The 25,000-nt window shown below is 38.0% G+C and overlaps 1 protein-coding gene across 3 annotated transcripts in view; it reads left to right on the forward strand.

Moving 5' to 3' along the window:
- GRM1 (glutamate metabotropic receptor 1) overlaps window positions 1-25,000 on the forward strand; it is a 177,951-nt gene that overhangs the window by 18,486 nt on the left and 134,465 nt on the right. For all 3 annotated transcript variants that reach the window (XM_041469882.1, XM_041469883.1, XM_041469884.1), the window contains exon 2: window positions 17,202-17,451. In XM_041469882.1, the coding sequence (XP_041325816.1) occupies window positions 17,202-17,451 (250 nt within the window). The remainder of the gene's footprint in view (window positions 1-17,201; window positions 17,452-25,000) is intronic.

Raw genomic sequence — 25,000 nt, forward strand, 5'->3', positions numbered from 1 at the left:
TTCACACTATTGGTGAACTGTGAATAGTGCACTTTGAAGGTACTTATTTATAAACAACATGAACAGAAAGAGATATAATAATTGTTTTCATTCTTCTTCTTTAAGAAGCCTGAAGCCTGGGAGAATTCTCTTTGACTGAACTGAGAATCTCCACAACTGGGAGAGGCAAAGGAAAGTCCAACTTTGCTGCCTAGTTTTAGGATCCATATTTTAGGATCTGCCAAGAGCAACCAACCTGCTGCCCCAAAGCCTTCACCTGTCCCTGAATCCCAGGGCCCCTCCTGCCATCTGCTAATGCTTTTGACTAACTTTGAGTCAGCTCCAGTTACAGAGCTCCCTGTGTAGCAGATGGCTGGTGGTGCTGTGTGCTCAGAAAATGGAAAACCTCTAATGGTGTCGCTCAGAAAGATTGCTCAGCCAACATTTGGTGCTTGTGTCATTGTTGTGCCTTTAGTTGTGCTTGCAGTTGGGTTTTGCATTGAAGGAGCAATGGTATTTTTTTTCTCAAGGATGGTAAGCACAGCATTTTTCTCAGGGCAGTGTCTATTCCAAGTGTCATGTTCTGACATAACTCTATGAGAAAAGAAAAGAAAATGCTCATTTGTGGTTAAAAAAATGACTTCACAGCACCCCATTGGTAAGAGACAAAACCAGCTCGTCTGTCTCTTGGTCTGTATACATACATGAATATACAGAAGTGCTTCAGATGTTTTTCATTGACATTGTGTTTTATGTTCATCAACCTCTGTCAATATGAATACCCACTCAGAATGAAACATTGCTTGGGGGGGGGCGAGGGGGGGGGAGAAAAAGCCCCTGTTGATCCACTCAAATTAAGTTGTCAAGAAAAAAATAGTTTGCAGAAATCTCAAGAAATGTTAAGAAAACCAGAAAGTTTTCTGCCTTTGAATTATCTTCAGGTTTGTTAAATTAACATTGCAGGCATCATGTCAGATGAGCAGTAGTGCTTGTGAGACTGCATTTATCAAGTGCTAACAAGAGGATGAAGGAAAATTGAAATGCCATTACAATCTTATTTTTTGTTAAAAGTGAAGTACTAAATTTTGCACTAATTCATTCAGACAGATGATATTCTGACAGAACTGACATCTATAACAAAATGTGACTAAAGTGGATGGAATTCAGGAAGTGATGTTTCATCTTTTTTTTTTTCCTAGCACTATGATGTCACTGTAATAGATAATTCAGATTTGGATTTCTTTTTTCTTAAATCCATTTATCTTTGATCATCAATACTTTTTGTTATAGGCAGACACATACTTACAAAAATAGCAAAATCATTACCTTCTTAGATTGTAAGAAAAATGAAGCAATTAGTTGGATTAATATTGCCAAGGAAAACTGTCCCGTCTAACCTCTATTCCAAGGAAATGTGTGTGATAACATTTTAAAGTATGATGTTGTTAACAGCCTTTTCTGTCTCAGGTTGGATTTTTTCATTGGAAATGCAAACATTATTATAGCTGCTGCTGAGACTTAACAGGAAATTGAGTGCTGTGGGAGGAACTCCTGCAAGTCACTTTCCTATAAAACTTCAGTTACAGCTCTCTTTGGGTTGTAGGGTTGACGGCAAGGCTGGTAGTGAGTGTTCCAACAAAGTATTGCAGAGCTTTTTCAGGTGTCATTTGTACTCTTGATTGTTTGCTGCTTATTGAGATAAACTCTAATCTTTGGCTGAGAAGTGCCAAGTGAAAATCATCACACGAGGGTTTTAGTCCAGATAAAAGCTCTGCCATTCCTGAGCTTTTCTTTAGATGTTAGAATGAGGCTTCTCTAATGCTCACTGAGTGGAAGTGGTTACAAGGAAAGCATCAACCACAACTATTTTAGGAAGCAGTACAGGCACAAAGCTGCCAGACCACTGCACTATTTCAGAGGTCAGTTAAGGCTTACATGAAGAGAGGTGATTCTCCCTGAGCAGGTGTACTTGGAGAGTGCTACTAAATTTGGTCCAGCACCACTGAGAACCTAGCTGCTACTCAGTTGTCTTTCTGAGAGTGTTTGTTTTCCCCCCACAACTGAAAAAATCTTAGTGAACAAAAAGGATAATCACATACAGTTCCTTTGGCTGCAAACTGCTATGCAATAGATTATTTCAGAAGATTCCTGTATGTTAATTCGGTAAATAAAGTTTGCCTGTTTTTCCTTTTTTTTATAATTGCAGTAAAATATCAGGCAATGCATTAAAAGTACTATTTTCAAATATCATCTTTAAATAAGAAGTTAAATTTACCCCTAGCAGAGTCTAGTGATTTACATTTTTTAAATCAGATCCTATTTTGTTTCCTCTCTAATATCTTCATTTTGTTTTTAGCATATCTTATTAGTTTTAATATGTCCACTTTGTTAGCTAAGGAAGATGCAATAAGACAGTTTGGAAATACTGTCATTCTATACTGTGAGAATTCTCAGAGGCATTGTATAAGCCTGAAACCCTCATTTTTTCAGCAGTCATTTGCTTTATCCTTTGTTTTTGAAAAAAAAAAATAAATCAGTAAGTATTCCTACTGATAAATTTAGTCCAGATAAATTTAGACTTCTTTTAAAGGGGAACCCTGGAAATATATGTTTTCAGTTTAATAAGAGCTTGAAATTTCTCAGAAAGCACTAACCTAGGATTAAGACAGACAAACTATTTAAGTAAAAATGGAAATCCTTATGCAAAAAGCCAGTAGTCATCAGCCTTTATTATTGTCATAGAATAAAGCCTTTTCACAGAATATTCAGAGTTGGAAGGCATCCACAAGGATTGTGTCCAGCTCTTAAGTGAATGGCCCATACAGGGGTCAGAAAAACGAACACATTTCATTTTTAGATGTATCTTGATGAAGTGAAAGATATATCTTTCACTTCAGCTGACCTTTAGCAGACTTCAGAAGCTTTTTTACAGGGCCATTTGTCTTTTTTTGATTCTTTGGTAATCTTGTCTTGGCTCTTTTGCTCATAAATAAGATGTATTTGATGGTTTTCCAGAGTTCAGTAACAATTTCTGGGTATTTCTTATATTGTTAGATTTTACACTCTGTACACTGAGGGTTCTTTTAGTTAATCTCAAAAGTTAATTGGTTTATCTCTTATATTCTCAAAAGCCTATGAGTGGGTTTTGTCAACTATGCCTTCGTGCTTTAAAACATGGCCCTGCTGTACTGCTGTATCTGCTGGAAATACAGTCCCCTTGCATCTGTACAGGCAACAGGCACCCAAGGAATAGATAGAGTTGGAACCAAGAGAGGCAAAAGTTAGAAGATAAGTGCTGCTGATATTTATTAAAATCTCCAAACTTACACAACCTTCATCTTTTGGCCTCCCTCTGCATCAAGTTGCAACAGCATTTTTTAAACCATCAGAAATATTAGCCCCAACTCCTTCTGTTTCAGATTCAATAAGTTAAATCTGCACCCTCAAAACAGTAGTTTTTTTGTCCTCACTCTGTCATTTAACGTGCTTTCCAACAGCTCATAAATAGTCAGATTATCAAAGCTGAAAATTGAGGTCTGCCTAACTCATCTACTTCTCATAGTATGTTAATATGAATAACCATATGCTTTTCTGATTATATTGAAACCTGGACAGATGTATAGGATAAGATTGTAGTTCGTTTGGAAATACCATAGCAATGTGAGATATGTTTTTGAGGAAAAACTAATCTTAGACACAAGATCTCGTACTAATAAAATATGAAACCAAATTGTTGTTATGTAGGAGGGAGGACTGTAGGAAAGTCTAACAAATGTACTTTAAGCTAATACAAATTCCATAATTTTTAAGTTTGTTGTTGCCAATGATTTTGTAGGAAAGGGTTTGCTCATGGTTGTGCCAGTAATTCGTGTCATCAGGCTGACATTTCAAGAGCAGCCTTCTGTATTTGTATTCCCCTTCCTGGACACATCAAAAGCATCTTCACACCCTTCACTCAGCCCCACACCTGGGAAGGGACACAGTGACAGTGGGAGAGAGGTCATTGTGTTACTCAAACAGTCAGCCCAGACAGCCTTTGGGGGCATCCTTTGCTCTCCATGTGGGAGAGTAACAGCTTGGAATTAGTTGTAATGCATTGCTCATGGAATTGGTTCATGTTCCATACGTGAAGGGGTTTGTTATCTCCTTATCTGGGTAACCATCCTGGAGGGGTTTAAACTGAATCCATGAAGGAAATAGGCTAAAATCTGTGACAACAATCTGTGTATGGTTTTAGACTGACAGTCTTTTCTCTATCCCTTCCCCACTGATGTTTTATCTGCGCAATCAGGAAGTCTTGAGCTGGATGTTGATGATACCAAAGGAAATGAACAGTGGCAAATTTCAATATTACCTTCTGAGGCTCAAACACTCTCAAAGGACACAGAGAAAAATTTCATTCAGACCATATTTTAAACAAAAACACTGATCACTATTTTTTGAACACATAGACGGCGAAAATATGCCAGCATTTTAGAAACAGAGAAACACTACTGAAAAGGAAACTGCTTAATGCATTCTGCACCTTCTGAGGGAATCCCTGTCATGTAAGTAGGATCTACCCAGTTTTTGGGCATCTCTGCTCTCTTGTATTGCACACTCACAGATGCCCCAAAATTCCCTATTCCAAGCTGAAGTGGGTTTGTTTCTTTATACAATCAAATACAGAAACATCACTCTTTTAATCAAATTTAATCAAAGTGTCTAGCAGGAGAATGGTCTTCAAAATAGAGTAAGACAAATTTCATTTCATTAAAGGTGTCCTGTAAAATCACAGTATCATTATCAACTCCTCAAAGACAAGTGTATGCAAACTGTACAAACTATTCAATTGAGTGAAAAAAAGGAAAACATTTACAATTAATAAAAGGGACATATCAGTACCATCCAAAGTACCATGTGACTTGTATAATTTTAGTTACATCTTTAGAAGAATCATTATTTTCTTTCCACAATAGTAAGGGAAGCATCAGTATTTTCTAGGCTATTTTGATGAAATCTTTGTTCCGTACTAACAGTCATCAAATATAACAAATATTATGGAGGAAACGAGATTATATGAGACTTCTATAAAACACTAACAGTTCTTATTTTAAGTTCCAGAAATGCTTTGTTGGAGAGAGAAAGGGCTTGTGTGAAACCTCAGTGGTATACAGAATTTGCATTGGCCTTTGCACTGCTTAAGTTGTTTTTTTCTCTAAGAAGACCTATTTTCCCTCTCCAACTATTTAACATTTTTATGAAACTTTTATGAGCTTGCTGTCATAAATACCCTTTCTGTTATTTTGGGTTTTTTTTTCTTTTAACACTTGGCCAACCTAACACCTCTGCTTAATTTGTGTTACTGAAGGTTACTGGTAATTACTTTAATTTGAAAAGAATGTGTAGTTTTTTTTTTCTGAAAAATAAAGAAAAGAAAGGAACAAAGAAAAGAAATTATAAAGTGTCCAGTATAATAGAAACTGAAAAATTGTTTAATTTTTATCTCACATATGTTTTCTACCATCACCAATTCACTCCTTTATATTTGGATTAGATACAAGGCGATGATGTTTGGCCTGAAAACATTCTATACATCTGAAAGATTCAGTATCTTCTCACTCATTCTTGCTTACATCTTGTCACAGAACATTATGCTATTTCATACTAGAGGCATGTTAGTGATGTGAGGTTATACAATGCCAAAATGGAATTTGTAGTGTCTTGTGCTTTTGGATCAGAGAAAGAGAGAAAGAAATAGGAAAAGCAGAAGGGAGGTGGGGGAGAGAATGAAAAAACGTGACAAAGAAGATTAAGTAGAAAGATATTCGCCATCCTTGTGGATCCAGCAGTGTCCCATTTGTCCTCTTCTTCTGGTCCTCTTGGTGGTAGGGGTCCCACTAAACATACAGTACATTCAGATATCCATGGGAAGGTGCCAAGCACCTCCTCTGCACTGGGGAGTTTTACACTGTCTTTTGCAAAACACTCTGGATCTGTGAAATGCCTAGGAATGAATGTGGGGAGTGCTTCTGGGGTCTTTGATGGTTTATGACCTTTTTTAAACCAAGACACCTGCCTCTCATGTGAATGTCCTGTGTGAATGTGACATTCCCAGCGGTTGGAGGAGTTTTACAGCTGAGTCAGTTTGTATGAGGAAAGACTCTCTGCAGGGTCTGCTTCTTTTCTGGCTTGTAGCCTCTGGTAACAGGTGTTCAACCCCTCTGTTCCAGAGGCTTTGCCATCATACACACAAAAACTCTCCTCCTCCCCCTTGGCTGGCAGGGAGAATGTGCAAATCTGGCCTCAGCAAATGAGCCTGTGGACTATGGCCTGCCTGCCCCAAACCCAGCCAGAGCTGATTTTCAGCACAGCTGCTGGGTTTGGCTTTCCTTGTGGACACATTCTTCTCCTTCAGCCTTGTTTACTTCTCCCCAGACCCGAGATAAGTGAACAATAATGCTGCCTTTATTATATCTCGAGTTCCCATCAGGTAAGATCACAGTCCAAAGTCCCCGAATCCAGGAGGCATATTTGGGGTGGGATGGTGGTGACAGTGACAGTGAGAGGGTGGACTTTGATGGTAGCAGCCTCTTAATACAGTTTTCCCAAAGTCCTTTGGTGGTCTTAATAGTGTTTAAGGCAATTATGATTTTTAAGTCTCTTATATATCCTCATGGTGCCCAGTCAGAGCTTTGGGGATGGATTTTCTGATGCTCCTGGTGGTAGAAGTACATCCGTTGAACTACTATATACTTTGTTGTCAAAGATAGATTTGTTGCTGTTGAGAAATATATGGAATACTTTGGTGTGCAGATCAGACCTAGCACACGTTGTCATAAGATAAAGAGGCATCTATGTCAATCACTTATTCATTCGGTCATGGCAGAAATATTGAACACACTGAAAATCACTCTTTGATGAATACCTTCATCAAAATTCCTGATACACAGGAGACTGTGCTCTTTCCCAATGCTGGAGCAACCACATGGAATGGTTGAGGAGTCCCCCACAATATTTTTGCCAAGAAGATCACATCTGCAGAGCTGCAGATGTACTTTTCCTGGCTCTGAGATGTGAGATCAGAGGCAGCCATGTCAATGCTGCCCTTTGGCCACTGTCAAGGCCAAAAGCTTTATTTCTTCACTGTCAGCGGGGTGCCAAAGCTGAGGCCAGCAGGCCACCCAAATCTGCCTCGCACTCTGCCACCTCACAGCCTGCTTTGGCAGCGGCTGACACAGTGTTCCTGGAGATCTTGTACACAGCCAGATGTGCAAGCACGGCTGCCTTTCCCTCAGCAGCTGCTGCTTTTGGAAGTGCTCTGTGCATGCACAGCCTCGGCCTCTCTCCTCCATGTCGCACCTGCCACTGCTCCATCTGTGGTCATGCCTCCCCTTGCTCTCCTTCTCCTTTTCATCCTGGCTTCCCCTCCCAATACCCAGGACCTGGTGTGCTGGAGGAGCCTGCCCTGCCATCAGCCTCCCCTGGGAGCAAGGATGGGATCAGCTGCCAGGCTGCCACAGCCCCATGCAAGGCCAGCATGGCTGCTCTGCCGGCTCTGCCCTGTCCCAGGGCATGGCACCAACGCCGGCTCCCCTTGGCCACTTTGCTGCTGCCCAATTTCTATGTGGGCTTTGGCCCTCGGAGGGACCATTTGGGAACAGACAAGGTGGTGGGAGCAAGCAGGGCTTGTCCAGCTTCCCTGGTTCATGCAGGGGCCTCCCAGAATTTTGTGGGCCTTTGACTGAGGGCCACTCCTTGCCCTCAGTGCATTTTACCAGGAACATTTATTTGAGGACAGAACAGCTGAAGCCATGATGGAAAGACATGCCTGGGTTCAGGTTGATTTGAGCTGGGAACAGAAGGGTGCTGGGACCTTCTGGATGACAGTACAACTTGTGAGTACCCAGAAACCATTCCTCGGGATCTATCTTAAGCTCTGGCTGTAGAGGAAGCAAAACTCCAAATTCTGCAATGTTTGGGAAAAAACTCCAATATATTCATCTTTCTCCATGATTTGTCTTTTTTTTTTTTTTTTTTTTGGTATTTCTTAGCCCGGCAAAAGGTCCTTCTGTTTTCCCTCCTTCGAGGATTTTTACAGGCCTGTGTAGCAGCACTGCCCTCATCTCCTCAAGGATGCTTTAAGAACTGCATCAGGGATGCTGCAAGGGCCTCCTGCCAATCCTAAGGCCTCCCCCATTAGGTCCTGGAGCACAGGAGGTGACTGAGAGCATTCCTGAATATGGTCATGGGTGGGGGTATGGGAGGACTCAACCTGTCTAAGGTGTCATCCCTGGGGTGCAGCCTCGCAGAGCTGCACAGGTGCAGAGCTGCATGCAGTATCTATCTCACTGTCTCACATGTTCAGGCTTGTCCCTTTCTCCTACTTGCATTTGGCCATTTTTTTCTAGCTCTCAAGACTGCCCTTCCAGAGTTCATTCTTTTATATTACCTCTGTGGGAGCTGTGTAAACTACTAATTTGTTCTTTACTTGTGGTAATTCAGCTTTTACATTAATTTCCTGTACTAGCTCTGCCTTTATTCCCAACATTAAATCACCTTTTCTTATGCAGATACTACAATAGCCTTTGGGAAAAGGTATTTCAAATGTTTCACCATTCAGCAACAGACATGACATTTAACGTTGTGTAACTCAAACATTTATATTGTGTCAATCCTTGCAGTTATGAACTCAATTGGAAATGCTGGTATGAGTATCCCTTCTCAACTTTATAACTGAGAGTACCTTTCACACTCAGGATTTGAATTTGCTTTTTGTTTTGAATTTATTTCACATAATATTATGAAATTATATTCATTTTCATCAAAACCTTTAATAGACATGTACACCAAGGCAATCACTATTTTTCTTAAACATATTTAATTTAAGCCACAATTATTTCTAAAATGACATCATATTCTTCTGAATAATAAGTCTACAGTATTCAGGGATTTGATAAAGCATACATCAAAAATATCTTCTGGTTTGTAAAAAACTGCAGGAGTCTATTCCAATTAGATAACATAGTTTCTCTTGTGATGGATAAAACAGGATTAGGTATCGTTTTTTAGACAAAAGACTAAGATTTATTAGCTATATATTATTCCAGACACAATATAATTCACATCTAGAGTGTGACTCACATAAACAGAATGTATCACTGTCTAACAATTGTATCTAAGCTAAAATTGTCTTGAAGATAATGAACTTTGAGCTCTGGGGTCATAGTTCAGTAGCTTTTTGGACTTTTTTTTTCAATATGTGTGTTAACAGCCAGTGAAGAATAAAATTTAATAGTTCATTTGTCTCTCTTAAAACTTAATAAACATCCGAAATGAAATTTCGCTTCAGTGGGAGTAGCTCCAAACACTAACTTCTCATTCATGAGAAAATGAGAATAAAATACTCCTCAAAAAATGGCCTAATTTCTAACATCCTTTCCAGATACCTCCTGAAGTCATTGATAGTGTAGGTTATTGGGAAGTGGTCATAGTATTGCTGACTCTTTATGGAGCATTTAATGACATTTGGCCTTCTAAGTGCCAGCCCATTACAACATATAGTTTGTGAGTATCTTGTGTCACTAAAATAAAATAACCATCTTTAACTCTCAAAATTATAAGGAAAGGTCAGAAACTGATTGGTATGTATCCTCAGGTTCAGAAAGCAGAAAACCAGTAGAAATATGATTTAAAATTTTCATTAATTTCATTATGTTCAAACCCATGGTAGGGTACTTGTATGCATGATTTTTGATTGCTCAAGATTTTAAATCTTGTGCTTGAATGTGAGCTAACCTAACTGAAAAACTGTCAAAACATGAACAGAACTGCAGATATGCTTCTTTCCTTCTTCTTGAAATTTCTGCTCATATTAAAAAAAAGGGAATATTGTTCTAATACTTTGATGTCACTGTTGGGTATCCTTGCTGTAACTACTTTTGGAAACGATTTTACAAAGTGTAGTATTCACAGCAAGCTTAAACCAAAAAGAGATTATTATAGGAGTTGAAGCTTTATTCTTATGTTTACTTTCCCCAGACTCATCAAGAAACACACACAAAAAAGTGTGAGACTTTTTTCTACCAATGCCAACCAAGAAAACCAACCAACAGTTAATGCTAGGAATTACTAGATTAATTTTAATATTTTCTGAAGAAAGCTGGGTGCCCCTTGCTGATAAGTCATGAACAGAAAGATGAAGTTCAGCAAGAAAATTTGTTACAAGTAGTGTGTGTCAGCTAGGTTTGGAGCTGAAATAGCTTCATTAGAATATAAACCTCTCAAACTCCTTGATAGATACATAATAAATAATCACTGGGTGTATGCTTTGAATACATTTAGGGAAAAAACGGCATGATAGCACAATTTGGCATTTGTCTTATTAGGGAAGTGTCATTTAGCATTAGTAGTCTCATTACTTCAGGCTGACTTCACCTGTGGCTGTATTTCTGACAAGAATATCAAGTAGTTGTTCAAGATAGTGCACCTGCTGCTTTCAGGATGAAGGCTTAAATATAAGCACTTTACTGAGTGGCAGAATTGTACCTTTTTCTGTATCTTCTTTGCCGAGGTAACACATGACTGTGGTGAGCTATTGGCAAAATGTTCTTACTTTGTAATTAATGACAAGAAGCAACCTAGCATTTAATGAAATTATGTGAGTTTTCTTATTTGAAATGTAATCTCATTTCTCTAATTATGTTAGGCATAGTGTATTGTTTAATGGATATAATATTAATCTAATTCAGTTTTTTTTTTTTTTTTTTTTTTTTTTTTTAATCCCTTGTACTCAATTTTGGTTAGGAAAAAATAGGAAATGAAAAAAAGACAGTCTGGCCTTAACAGCCCACTTTCTGGATTTCTAGAAGGGCCTGAAGAAAACAGGCTGTAAGCACAGATGGCTGAGATCTGTAGTGTACTAAAGATGACTCAGTTCATTCATTTAACATACCCTTCTGGCCTTTGTAAGGCTAGAGTGCAGTTGTTTGGAAAGAATCCAGAAAACTTTCCTAAGCTTAAATGAAGGCAGAGTGCTTACAGTGTAGTTTCAATTTCTAATAATGAGTTTTCTTCTTCATAGCTAAAAGATGGTAAGGCCTCCATCCAATGCAAAGTCCTTTTGACAATGTCAAAGAAGCATCTAGGGAAATGTAAGGGAAACACTGACTTCCAGAGCACCATGGGTTGGTCTGGAAGGCAAGATGATGGTGGTAAGGAGGACTTTGATACTGATGCATGGTAGCAGGCTAAAAGCAACTTTAGAACTGAGGAGATGTGTAGTTGGACCCAGTCTGAGCGGTAGGAAGCAGTAACCCATCCTGCTGGTCTTCAGGAGAGGGGAAAACCTCTAGTGAGTAGCCTTGATATTCAACCTGTATTAAACTGTCCTTAGGGGCCAATGTTTGCAGGACTTGTTTCTCTCTTCAAAGCCACTGTACCTAGAGAAATTGAAATAGACACTTCAGCATTCTTTATAAAGCAGATTTTGGGTTGTTTCTTCCTCTATAAACAGCTTAGAATGAAGGAAGTGGTAGAGGTTTTCCTTTTAAGTTTTTCCTTTGCAGTTTGACTGAGATTTTCATTCAAGTGAAGTTTGTAATTTTGATGTTTTCTCCGCTGTTTTGTCCTGACTGGTAACAGAATCAGAGCCCACATCCACACATAATTTTACTTGTTGTAAAATACCCAGTACTTTAGGGTTTGTGAAGTACTCTCATAGGCTACCTTCTTTGAAGTTGTCCCTTAAAAATACCTGAGGTGAAATTTACTGAGCAAAGGAAGTTTTCTCAACATAATTTTCTATCAGAATTCTGAAAAGAAATTGTGTGGTAAAGGGCTTTAGGTAGCAAAGTCAACATTAGATGTAGAGAGTTCACTGAAAAAGATAAAAACAAATCCTACTTGGAATAACTTATAACTGGTAAAATGTAGCCCCTCCTGACATCAGTGGGATAGTCTTGAAAAAGATATTTTGGGGAAACATGGAAGTGTTGGATCCTTGCCTTTTTCCCAGTGACAAAGAAGTCTGGCAGAGGCTGCATGGTGTCAGTTCCATGGCCCGGGAAGCTGTGTGCCAGCAGGGCTGCTTTCTATGAGCACAGCATTTATGTTTGGGATAGACCACAATAACATGTACTGACAGATCAATTTCTACAACTTTTCTGGTTTTTTTGTCTGTCTGGTACCTTCAGGGAATAAATATGGACTTTGACTTTTATTTGTAACTCTCCCAATTGGAAGTGTGGACAAACTGATGTGAGTGGTTGAATTATAGAGCTTAGAAAGTGACTACTTGTCATTTCAGATTCATTAGCTGATTCTGTATGTGCTCCCAACTTGCTACTAACGTACTAGCTTAAATCTGATGGCTGAAGTTTTTTAGTTTGTAATCAACTAACAGAATACACATGATTATTTCATATGGTACTTGTAACAAATATATTAAAAGTAGAGAACTCCATTTTTTCCTTATTTACTGACCCTACTCAAAGATGCTTCTGTGGCGTAGGGAGGCATACCATATTATAGGAGAGAAAACTGATGCTCTTTCTGCCTAATTTTTTTCTGTTCAGTGGTCCCAAACTTTCCTGTCTTTTCAGACTTGTATTTGACAACTGTATAGTTACTATCTTATCTCATAATATCACTAGTTTTTACAAATTACTTATTGCAATATATCAGGGACTAACTTGACAATCAGATCATGTCCTTGCTCTGCTCTTCCCAAATAATTTGCAGCAGCGAAGATTTAAAAAAGTTGTCACTTGCTGGTATGTCATGCAGTCCTCTTGTTCTCATCTTATTTTCTCTGCCAAAAGGTAGTTAATTAGTTGAGTAAAAGAGATGTCTTGTAGCGAATCAATACTGAACAATGAAACAGATTTCATATCTCCAGCAAGGTATTTACAAGCTTGGGAGAGGTGAAAAAGCAGATCATAACCTTAAGAGAGGAAAGAAGAGGACAAAAAATAGTTTCTCACTTGTTAATTTGAAAAGGGGAACTTTCTTGCAATATGACTTGCCTCTGCAAGTAGCACCCTGCAGTGAAACTGGAATTTGTGGTTTTCTTATTTGGTGCATTACCTTTGTTGTGTGCTTGAAGGGTATATGGGAGTTTTTGTGTGTTCACTTTTGATCCTGGTTGTGGTTGCCATGGTTTAGAGGAATAAATGCAGCAAATAAACCCCTAGTGGTGAGCTACAGGTGACCTCACCTGAAGAGATTACTCTTGCTCCCTACCTTTTGTCATTTTAAGTGCATTGGAGCATTCTTCCAGGCAGAGTTATCTGCTGAGGGTTTTGTTGGTTTTGTAGGTGTTTCTCTAAACGTGCCTTAAAATGTAGTTGGTATTTCCTAATGACACTTAAAGCAGAGCAAGAAAGAAGAATCTCAGTCTTTCTCTTCAGCATTATGGTCTTCAAGATTTTTTTTTTTAAATGGTGATTAGCCTATATTTCAAGGAAATGTTCTGTTCAGCTCAAATATGGATGATTCATATTTCCTTATGTTATTGCTCAAATAAATCAATGGCTGATTTCATTCAAAGATAGAGATTAGGTGGAACACATCATTTTGTTTTTAAGCCCCCTGAAAACACAACACACTGTTATATGGCTTGGGAAGACCCACACAAATATTCTATGCATCCCTTAAGAAAACAGTCTCCAGGATTCTCATAAGCACCTCACTGCTGAGCTGTTTCTGCTCCATTTCATAAATGAAAAACAAATGGTTCTCTTCATAAAGAGAATGGGGACAAATTTGCCAAACAGCTGTAATAAAAGAAAAGAACATAAACCTTTTAGATGGAGCTCATGGGTTCTGCTCCCCACACTACTAAAGTGTTAATACAACCAAAAAATGCTAGTTTCAGGATAGCTGTGGCACAAATGTAATACTTACCGGCTCACAGGAACAATTGAGGAGGCTGAATTTTTTGTTAGTTTTTCTTTTGTATGTCTCTGTTGATCAAGACAGCATCTCTGATTTTTATTACAGCGTCTTAATGTTTTTATTAAGATATTTAAGGCATGTAATGCAATGAGTGAGAATGATTACCACTATATGTAACTCTCAACAGTATCTTAAGATATGTGGATCCCTCTCAGAAATGGCTTTGTCTTGAATTTTCTCAGTGGTGAAGCAAAGCTTCCTTTGGCACTGAAAGAAAAGTGTTATAAAAATTCTCTTGGTAAAATTGCAGTCATGATAGGTTTAGAATTCACCTTTAAACTGCTCTACAGACTCTGAATGAAGCATATAAGCAAAATATGTGTTCTTTTGATTGGGGTACAAGTTGAACAGACCTTAAAAAAAGTTAAAAAATGGCAAGGGCTGTTTGAGCCCCAATTGTAGGGCTCAAAGTATGTTACTGTCTCACCTAGTTTTGGGTAGAGGTCAGAAAGAAAATCACAATAATAATTATTTTGCCTTTCACAGCTGATCCTGGTAGCAAAAGGCAGTTTCAGATAAGATTAGATCTTTTATTCAGTGGCTCTTTCAAAGGAAGAAAGGTCTTAGCCTGGGGCCCTGATGTAACTCTTCACTGACTACAATCAGGAAGAGATTTCTTTCATTACAGTTTTCTCCTCTCAGCTGTCTGAGTGTGGATTGAAATGGATGTACCCACCAAGCTGGTACAGATGGCTGTGTTCTTGGCTGTTGCACAGAATTAATTGGTGTTTTCTATTCCATATATGCCCTTACATTGTCCATACCTCGGTAGCTGGGTGCATTGAGCAATCTATGTAGCATATGTTACATGTTCGTTTTCTCTCTGATCTTTTTCCCTGGAGGGGAAAGATGTGCAGCACGTTGTCTTGCTCTGGGAGCATGGCAAACAGATTTTAAGAGGACCTCCAGGGTCACCAAGTCTCATCTCTGGCTGTTGCAGAAACCTACTTTACATAATGCTCTTGTGAGCTGAGCAAGCTCCAGTCAAACATCAGACTTTGTGCTGCTGCTGGACTGGGACAGCTGTTATGCTACTTTCATATAAGGATTGGAAATCTTTCCTTTGGAGCTGCACATTTTCTGCCTTGTTTTTTCCCTATTCCATCTTGTGTTCATGTTGCTCTTGATCTTAATGAGCTTTTTTCCTTATAGACTCTCTGTCACACTTACTGAATTTATAGACATCAATCTTTCTCTTAGCATATGTTTTGGTAGGCTGCTGTACTGTTAGTAGGGGTTTGACTATGTTTGAGATAATTGTTATTTTGTCAAAATTAAAGCTGAGAAAAATCATTCCAAAAGGATTTAATTTTTCATTTCTTGCAACCGTTAACTTGAACTACTGCAGAAATAGTGCTTTACTGATGTATAACAAAGCCCTTCCTTAAAGTTTGGGTAGGAAACTTGCTATATATTTTTTTTAATATGCACTGCCTAAACATCTAATAGGATTCAGTTTAGTCACCTGTCCCTCCTTAGATAAGACTGTAAGAATAACCTTACTGGTTTCAAAGGAATCTCTGTTGAACAAAGTTCCACATGAAATTGGGAAATATATCCTTCTGAAGCATAAAGTTCTTGCTAATGGCAAGTTAGGAGTGAGGTTGTCCTACCTCATTCTGGGACTTGAGGCAAGTCATCAAAGCAGCAAGGCTCAAACTGTACTGCCTTGGAGCAAGTCCCTTGGTGACTGCAGGTCCTGGCCTATAAATACCTGGAAATGCCTCCATCTGGGTCATTCTGAGCATATGACAAGGCCACAGTGTTTACCTGAGTACAAGGCTGTGGGATTGGGCTTCTTGTGGTGAATTCCCACCAGGCACAGATCTTCTTCTCCTCCCCATACCTAGGCAGGACTGCTGCACTGGAGTACCTCTGGCTCACAGAAAAAAAAAGCAGAATTGACCTGATTGCTGAATATGATGTTGAGTCACAGGCTAGAAAGGAGGCCATTCTTCCACGCTTCAAATTTATGAGAAACTGGAGCAGCTCAGTGCAAAGGGCTGGGGAACTTCAGCTTTGTGTTTGTCACTAGACCTGTCAGGTTTGTCTGCAACTTGGTATGACAATGACTGTCATAGTGTGTCTGCATGGTGTTGATCTGTGGCAAATGATCCATGTTTTTGGAAAAATGTACATATTTCTACTGGGTTTATACAGAGTGTCTGAACTGTCTCTTGCTGCATTTTCTTTCTGATGGCTATACTTTTGAGGGTGAAGAAATTTCGGCTTATTCAGAAGTCCTCCTCTTTGCAATTTGCTGTTTCAAACAGTTGCTGAAAACAGAGAAGTGAGACCTCTTCAATCATCCCTTGCTTGAAAAGGTCTGGGTCTAGAAGTGATCAGAATATCTGATTTTACTCCCTAATTAAATGAAAGAAACATTATGGATATGGATAGCATTAAATTAATGATTCTCTTTTTGAATAATTTCTTGTTACTGTTAATAGATATGGTTTTTTTTTTAATCCATCTCTTCCTCTTATGAGATGGGTGTTCATCATAAGTCCTGTGCTCATGTCAGGCAGAAAATATTCAAAAAAAACTTGGGGTTTCACCTGTTTCCATAGCAGAAGGCACTCTAAGCTTTGTAAAACTGTTGTTTTGGCTTGCTGAATGTATAAATAGAAGTGAATTTGAGAATCAGCTTTTATATATAGTTTGAACCACACTTCAAATATTTCTGTCTTGGAAAGGGTTATTTCTGAAGTTCTTTCAGTTAGAAAGTCTCCTGTTCTAAGAGAGGCATCATCAAGCCTAAATTTTAGCTGTCATGAACATTGCTTGGTCAAATTAGTGTGACTTTGAAAATGTTACCATGTGTAAAAACACAGCGTGTTTTAAATGTGCATCCATCTTTCATTCACTTTTGTGAACATGGACTGCATGTTATACAGACAGCTTGGAATTAAATAATTTTTTCCCTTTCCTATTACTGTTTTTCTAAATTAGCTCAGCTGTGGGTTTTGCTGTAGAAATGTTAATAACACTTCACTCTTACTGTCTGATCTGTCCCCTTTTCTACCTATCCATTCCTTATTTAATGTCCTCTTTCCTCTTCGTTGTTAAGTGAACCTAAGAAAAGAAACTTGCAGTCTCCAGTTCTGTTAAGACCTACTGATACATGGATATCCTGTTGCTCCACTGAACTCTGAGCAGATTCATTTTAATGGATCTCTTTTGCTCTTCCTTCTGCTATTGTTGCTTGATTTTGGAGGGGGAAACTATCACTTTCCCATCACAGTTCAATTAGTTAAATGCATTATATAATATTTTTTTTTTAATAGGAAATTATGGGGAAAGTGGAATGGAAGCCTTCAAAGAGTTGGCTGCCCAAGAGGGTCTCTGCATTGCTCACTCTGACAAGATCTACAGCAACGCTGGCGAGAAGAGCTTTGATCGCCTGCTGCGCAAGCTGCGAGAGAGGTTACCCAAGGCTAGGGTGGTGGTGTGCTTCTGCGAGGGAATGACAGTCAGGGGGATCCTCATCGCCATGCGGCGCCTGGGCGTGCTCGGGGAGTTCCTGCTCATTGGAAGGTAAGGCTTTGAGCGTGCTTTCTCTGCCTGTCCTCTCCCTCTCATCCTGCAGGCAGGCCTTTGATTTCAGAACTGTGCAGCTTAGGCTACCGGTGATTTCCATATTTAATTGTCGACAGCATGAAAAGAAGTGGCAAGGTGGTAGGGAAGATTCTCAGGAAGGAGATATGTAGATGTATGCCAACTTGATCAGTGGTGATAGCTTTTGCTGAACTAAATGTTAATTACTAACTCTTTTATATGGATATGTGACATTATTGTTTTTGTGTTTTTGCACACTCTAGAGGAATGTTTCATGGACAGATTTTTTAGACCTGAAGTAGGGAGTGAAATATTCTGGTTTCAGTATGTGATTTGTGGCATGTGACAAATTTTATGTGTTTAAGTGAGGATGACCCCTCATAATTTTTAACTCCAATTATCAAGTGATTTTGATTTCTGGAACTTATTTCCAGTGTCATGATTACAACCTTGCATTCTCAGTTGTACACTTTACTGTGATCTTTGCTGTTGAAAGCTGAGGCACTTATATCATGCAGGCTAGTTTGGCTTTTAAAATGTCAGACTTGCTGATGGCTAAATGAGTATATATGTGTGTTTTTATATCACCAGAGTAACAGTGCAGATGTGTGTTGGACAGAAAATGGCTGTTTTTATCAAAATGAGAATGGTTGCTTTGCACTACTAGAGTTTATCTTTGTAGGTATTCTCTGAAATATGGTGTGTGTATAGTTCCATCACATACTTTATTCACCATTCCATTTTTATGACAATTCTTATTTTGAGGCTTCTTTGACTTTCGCCGTGATTTCTGCAATGTCTTTGTCTGTCTTGAACATTGCTCAAATGATGAGGATGCATATTTTCTGTCTTCCATGTTTGGTTGATAATGTCTGCTTTAATCCTTCTATTTACTCTCTGTTTCTTTATTTGTAATTTTAACATTCCTTGAAGGAATGTTTAAATTAAGTTTTTCAAGTCCTTTGTCAGTTGTTTCCATGTCTACTTAGCTTCTGCTGTAATTTGATCCTGACTTCTTTTTGTCCCATTCTTTCCCTAAAGCCTTTGTGTCTGTGTTTGTGACTGAGATCCTCTCCTTTTTCTCTCTGCTGTGGTATTGTCTTCCCCTGACTGTATTGCTCCTCAAAACCCACAGTTATGATTTCTACAAGTCAGATACCTACTCTGGCCTAAGGAATAGACTAAAAGCATTAAGTCACTCTCATAAATTTTTTGTTGCAGTTCTTGTTTGCTATCTATTTGAAGCTGAGGTTCTAGAATATCTCTAGAAGATTGTGAAGATAAGATGTAGCACATTTGGACAACCATCAGTACTAAAATGAAACAAAGAGTAAGGGTGTATTGAAAATTATGTGTTCCAGATTGTGCATGTGTGCTTCAAGTGCATAATTTAGTTTGCATCAGTTGAAATGAAAAATGGAAGGCTTTGGGAGTGACATGTTTTATGTACAGGCTTTCAGTGAATAGAAGAAACTGCATATAACAAAATTAGTCTGAGTGACAGCATCCCTGGTCTTTTAGTAAACATCCTGAAGCTTTGGGCAACACTGTGCTTTCTTCATGTATTGCCACTGCAGCAATGTCTCATTGTTCACTGATTTTGGTGCTCCCTCTTGATGCTGATCATACTGAGAACCAAATAAATTAAACCTCCTACATTAAGCCACAAACCTTGGTTTCCTATTAGACTACTCAATCTCCTACTCTGTGAATATGTGGAATATTTAAGCTTTAAATTTTGACTTTGAGCCCTTACCAAACATAACACTGGTCCATAAATTTTAGTTGTTTTTCTTAGAATTTGTCCAACAGTGTAGTTCTGAGCTTTTTTTTTTTGTCAGAAATGCCCACCTATTAAATGGAATTTCTTTGGAAATCACAATGTATTTTTCAGGTAGATTGTCACATACCCTTCCTTCATGCTGGTAGTTGAGTATGGGAGACTCCTTTTTAGGGCTGAGTGGGTTCTGTCAGTTGTAAAACAGGCTGGTTATTGCTTTGCATAGTCTGGATTGTGCATATCAGCTGGTTGAAATAAAAAAAGTATTATAGAGCTTGCACATGTTCTTATGTGCTTGAAGAACTAAAAGAAAAGAAATTTTCTTTGAATTGTCCTAATTAAGTGATTTTAAAAAATGGCAAATTAGCAAACTTGTGAATAAGTAAGTTGCAGTGGAACTGCAGTGCTATGAATTTGGTCATCTATATACAAACAGGAACCAAGGCACACATTAACGTTACTTTGATGTGCTATTCAGTCTTTTTTATTCAAGTACCCAGCTAAGCAAAAAACTAAGAGCCTTTTAAGAACATGCTTTTAATTGAGGGAAGTGGAAGTGAATGTGAAATCAAGATTTTTTTTTTCAATAATAAGCTAAACAAAGCCTTTAGTTTACCCATAGGTTTATTATCAGCTGCATTTTATCAACCCCATACTCTGCTCTGACTCACTGTAAAAAGGGAGCCTTTGCAAAGGAACACCTGGCTAAATAGTTCTCCTCCTGCTACATCTTCAATACTGCTATTTGTCAAAGCAGACAGGAACAGCTTAGCTTAACTAAATTCATGCTATCAGAAAGAGAGCTGGGACCTAAATTTGACTTCAGTTTAGTCCTAAGTTCAATCTCCTTTAGTACTGGAAGTGGGAGTCTATAATTTTAGTGAGAAGGGAATTCCTCCTTCTGAATCTGAAGGGAGCTGGAATTAAGACAGTACAATAGATGAGGTTACAATCCTGCCTGAGGCAGAATGACAGATATTCTGAAATCAATACTGTAGAAATGTAGCAGAGAATGAGTGAGAAAATTTATTAAACTAAGAAATGATGATGACAAATTTTAAAAGGGACTGTTAATGAAAGGGAATGAAGGCAAAACTTGGTTATGGCTTTTTTTATAAAAATAAATAATAGAATTGGAGTAAGTAAAGGCAAAAATTATGCAAAAAATTACTCTTAAGGGAGTTCAGGTGATAGCTCTTTTAGCAGAAATTAGTTTTGATGTGAAGAGATTATGTAGAAAGATGCTCAACCTCATGTGTCTAATCATGTTTATGCAGGCCACTGGGTTTTATATTACTTTATAAGCATCAATTAGATTTTCTGAAAATTTTGCAAGATTATTGAGTCTCCTATATATCCCCTGAGATCATGCATCAAGAAAACGCGTGTAACTGACTTTTCAGCGTCTGTATGGGTAATGCAAAGCAGATGAAAAACAACGAAATAACCAACTTTAGGAGATGCTCTGAGGTCATTGGAGAAGAGAAATTTTTAGATGAATAGTTGGAAATTAAAATGCTCTTTCACGATTTGTTCTCTAACTCCTACACTCAATGGTTTGTGTAAAAGTATGAGGAACTTTACAAAGGAAGGGTTATATTAGTGCACATGCTGTTTTTCAGTACAATCCTTTGTAAAGGATAGGTACTGCTTTACTTCTGTAGGCTTTCTGATGCTTTACAGTCCCCATTAATGCTGCTGTAGAGGCTGTTGTAGAACTATAAATTTTAAGTGTCAGTAGAGCGATCTCTCAAAGTTTGAATGCTTAGCAGTGAAGTTGTGGTTGGATTCTCTGCTGTCAACCCATTTTGAAGGGCAAGTCTGTTCTTTCTATGTATCTAATAAAACTCATTCAGCATAGGATGATGGAACTTTCAGAGTACCTACTGTGGTGAATTTTTTTCTGACGGCTCCCCCTTCAGAAGCCAATATAAATAGTGGTTTTGGCATTTAAATTCACACTTTCTTAAATATTGACAAGGCATTATCACTGTAAAGTCCTATTACCTGATATTTCTGGACAGATGGAACTTGATTGCGTCCAAGTGCAAGAGTAAACAACTTGTTGGTGAGTTGACCGAGAAATGTGACCTGATGTGGCCAATCCCTGGGCAGCAGGGGTGTGGAAGGATTTTGGCAGATGCCTAGGGCAGATATCACCTTCCAAGGCCTGGGATTTTATGGCAGAACACACATGTAATCCCACTGAATTGGTACAGCATTTGACAGAGGAATGCTTTGCCTAACCCAGTCAGACCCCGTGGTTCCTTAGCACTGAGACTACTGAGCCTTTTTCAGCTCCATCACAGCAGAGGAAGGAGAGTCTCTGCACTTGAGGACACCATGGCTAAGGCAGGCACCCAAATCCTATGCACAATAATCACCCCAGCTGTCAAAAAGTGGTAGCAGAGATTGACAGGTCCATAACATCGTTTAGTGAGGGAGGAGGAAGAATCTGGTCAGGGAGCTCGCCTTTCTGCAAGGAAGCAGGAGAAGGAAGTGACCGAAGTTTCTCTCTGTTTGAATCTATTATAATTGACAAGAAATTGTTTTAATTTGCTCCAAGTTGAGTCTCTTGCCTTTAATGGTAATCTCCCTTTCTGTATTTTGATTTTTTTTTATTTTGATCTGTAATTCTGATTTTTTTCTCTCTGTTTTCTACCTTTGTTCTGTTCAGTAGGGTAGCTGGCAAGTGGCTGGGTGAGCATTTGGCTGCTGACCAAGGTTACAGATGACATAGCTTGCACTGCCAAAAGCATGATGTCATCTATTTCTCTTTCAGTCAGTTCTGACATTACAAATAACTTAAGAGTATTACAAATAACTTAAGAGTATCACAAATACCTCCTCACATATGTGGCTAAGAAGACTGCCTGCTTCTTGCTCCCTGAAGAGTCCCTGGTGCCAGTGGCTCATGCATTACTTATAAAATGACTGAGAATATTTTACTGTTGGTGGAATATTCTTCATAAAGGAGATGACCATCAAAGGATACAACTGTCCTTTTAAGTTTGACTAGCTAAAAGAAAGATGCTGCATTCCGCTCTCCAATGCACCATGTCTTCGTCACATGGGCTGCCCCATATTTATGAAAAATCAATGACAAATGTCCACATTCTCCCAAAGCTGCTGAAATGTTTTGCAGGGCCAATGTGTTTAATTCCGTTAAGAAAAAAATTGCTATTTTTAAGTACTTAAGAGATTACGAAGAAATCAGTAAGAGGCAACAATATGTCAGCAATGAGGGGAACAACCTTGCCTTGTGCTAGTACAGATTTTCTAGGATGGCTTTGGGCCTTATAAAACTGACAAAAATAGTAGGTAGAGTGTTGCTCATGATACTGTTTTATGCCAACCTGTTATGAATGGGAATGTGTTAAGAAAACTGGTAGTAATCCAGCACTGCCAAATGTATATGATTGAACCCAAACCATTCATATTCCATGTAGTGTTCTTTGAGAGGGCAGTCTGAGTGGTAAAACTCAGTGGTTTGAAAGTACAAAGTAAAGATGACGACAATTGGCATGCTGAAAATAAAAATAAAAATAGTAATTTAATACCCAAAGGTTTACTTTCCATGCATTTTGCTGCAGAAAGAGGACTGTTTTTTCTTCCTGGTACCTCCATGACCAAAGATGTTTAGAATGACTACTTTTAGTGTTCCTGTTGTTGTTGACACTCCAAGTTAATAGAAGACTGTGTTAAATAAATGTTTAGATATAATCAGAGGTTTAGCTGGGTTTGGATTCAAATTCCTGGATTAAAATTGAGGTAGATTCTGTGAAATGCTGAAATAAGTCATTATCATTTTTCAAATCCTTTCAGAGTATAACATGAAGTTGACATTTAAGCAAAGTATTGTCGATTAATATAGTCCCACCTGGCAACATCAGACCATTTCTTGAACATTATCAAGGTTTGTAACGGGATACACTGCTAACTTTAAATTCTGAAATCTCAGAACATATCCCTAGAAAATTTTATACCTTGTTCATGGTTCATTTAGTAGTTGCAGTCTATCACTTGTTTACTATGACAAGAGTTTATAATGTGTGGATGAAAACAGAATTACATGATGCAAGAAGACTGAGCAAGCATATTTTGTTTACCCTCTAAACTACAATAGCATCAATCCATGTTAAAATGGGATTGCTTATTAAGTGCCAATTAAATAGCAGTATATTTGAGCAGAACTGCATTTTGAGTCTTAATAAAAAAAAGCAATGCTCACCTTTACAGAGACAAGAAAATACAAGAAGGATACATATTTTTTATGGTAAGTGGGATTTATATATTGCAGGGGGCAATTTTTTAAAATATGGGGGTGTTCTTTTGTCTTTTCACTTCTGGCTTCTATGCGATGTGAGTTAAACTAGGTTTTGTATGTAATTAAATATCTTTCATGTGGGCATCCAGAATTAGTTTTAAAAACATGTATTAACCCTTGTCTATTTCTTTTATGCACTCAGTGCTTTAAATGAGGATGAAATATACAGAAGTTGTAGGTGAGATACTGGTTCTTTTGTAAATGATTATTAAAATACCAATTTATAAGTTAAACATTTTAATAAAGTAAATATTTAGTCAGTTTTTTAAAGTGATATGAAAGCTTGCTGGCTTGGCAAACAGGACGTGAAAACCTGTTTTGAAGCAATATACACTGTTTAAGGGCAGCAATTAATGTACCTTTTCCATAAATGAGAGAAACTAAAGGACTAGTGTTTTTTTGCTTCTGAAGATGTAATGCAGTTGATTATCAAAGCAAAGGAATTCTGTCTTTTGGTTGCTTAAGTCACTGGAATAAGAGAGGAAACAAAACCACACAACTAAGTGTCTTAATAAAATTACCAAATGTTTTGGTAATGGTAAATTTTGTGATGGTAAAACTTGTGGGGAAAAACCCCTCACATTTCTAGATTTCTTAAAACTTCTGGGATTCTAGTGCAGTTTATGCTTCTTACTTAGCAAAGGAAAGCTGAGACTTGGTTCAGTGTTTTCAAATTGTCTTGGCATGGGTTCTGCAGGAAGACTTACCTAAGCTAGTAATGTCCAAGTGAATGCAAGGAAGGACCAGCCTTGACAGAAATAATTTACCTTGAAGTTTTCTGCAAAGTTTTCCAACCCTGAAAATGTGCAAAAGTTCGCGATCTGCTTGTTGTCTATGAACTAATATGGATTTGAAATAATTGAGTTGTTAAGTAGTGCTGTGTGTTAAGTGTTTATTTATTGGGCAGTAGATGTTTTATCATGCCCCTGCAGAAAACAGGAGCTGGATGACTGCTGCTCACCTGGAAAATGATGTACTTTTATGTGAAGAAATCATATTGAATGATGTTATTTCAAGGGTCTTTGCATAACTTATGTAGGGCCAGACTTTGTCAGGCATGTCTTTGTGAGGCTGAGGTTCTTTATAAACGGTTAAGAAACAAAGAAAATTTTGTTTTCCTCACAACAGTTAAAATAAGACCCTAATACTGTGACCTTTCAAATTTCTACAATTTATTTTCAGTTCCTTTTAGTGTGCAAATAAAAATGAAACTCAAAGAAGTTCTGGTAAAAAACATGAGCAAAACCCTCACTCAAACTCTATAATTTTTTGTAAGGTTTATTTTCTTAAATCTTAGCAGCAAATTAATCACATTTTTTTTAAAGAGGAAAAACAGAAATTGAAGATTAATCTTACCTGGAATAACCATAATAATTATTATGAATTATTATTTAAGAATAATTATTTTCTTGTTTCTTGAC

This window comes from Pyrgilauda ruficollis, unplaced genomic scaffold (genome assembly GCF_017590135.1).
Source record: "Pyrgilauda ruficollis isolate IOZ18807 unplaced genomic scaffold, ASM1759013v1 scaffold24, whole genome shotgun sequence".
NCBI classification, from domain to species: Eukaryota; Metazoa; Chordata; class Aves; order Passeriformes; family Passeridae; genus Pyrgilauda; species Pyrgilauda ruficollis.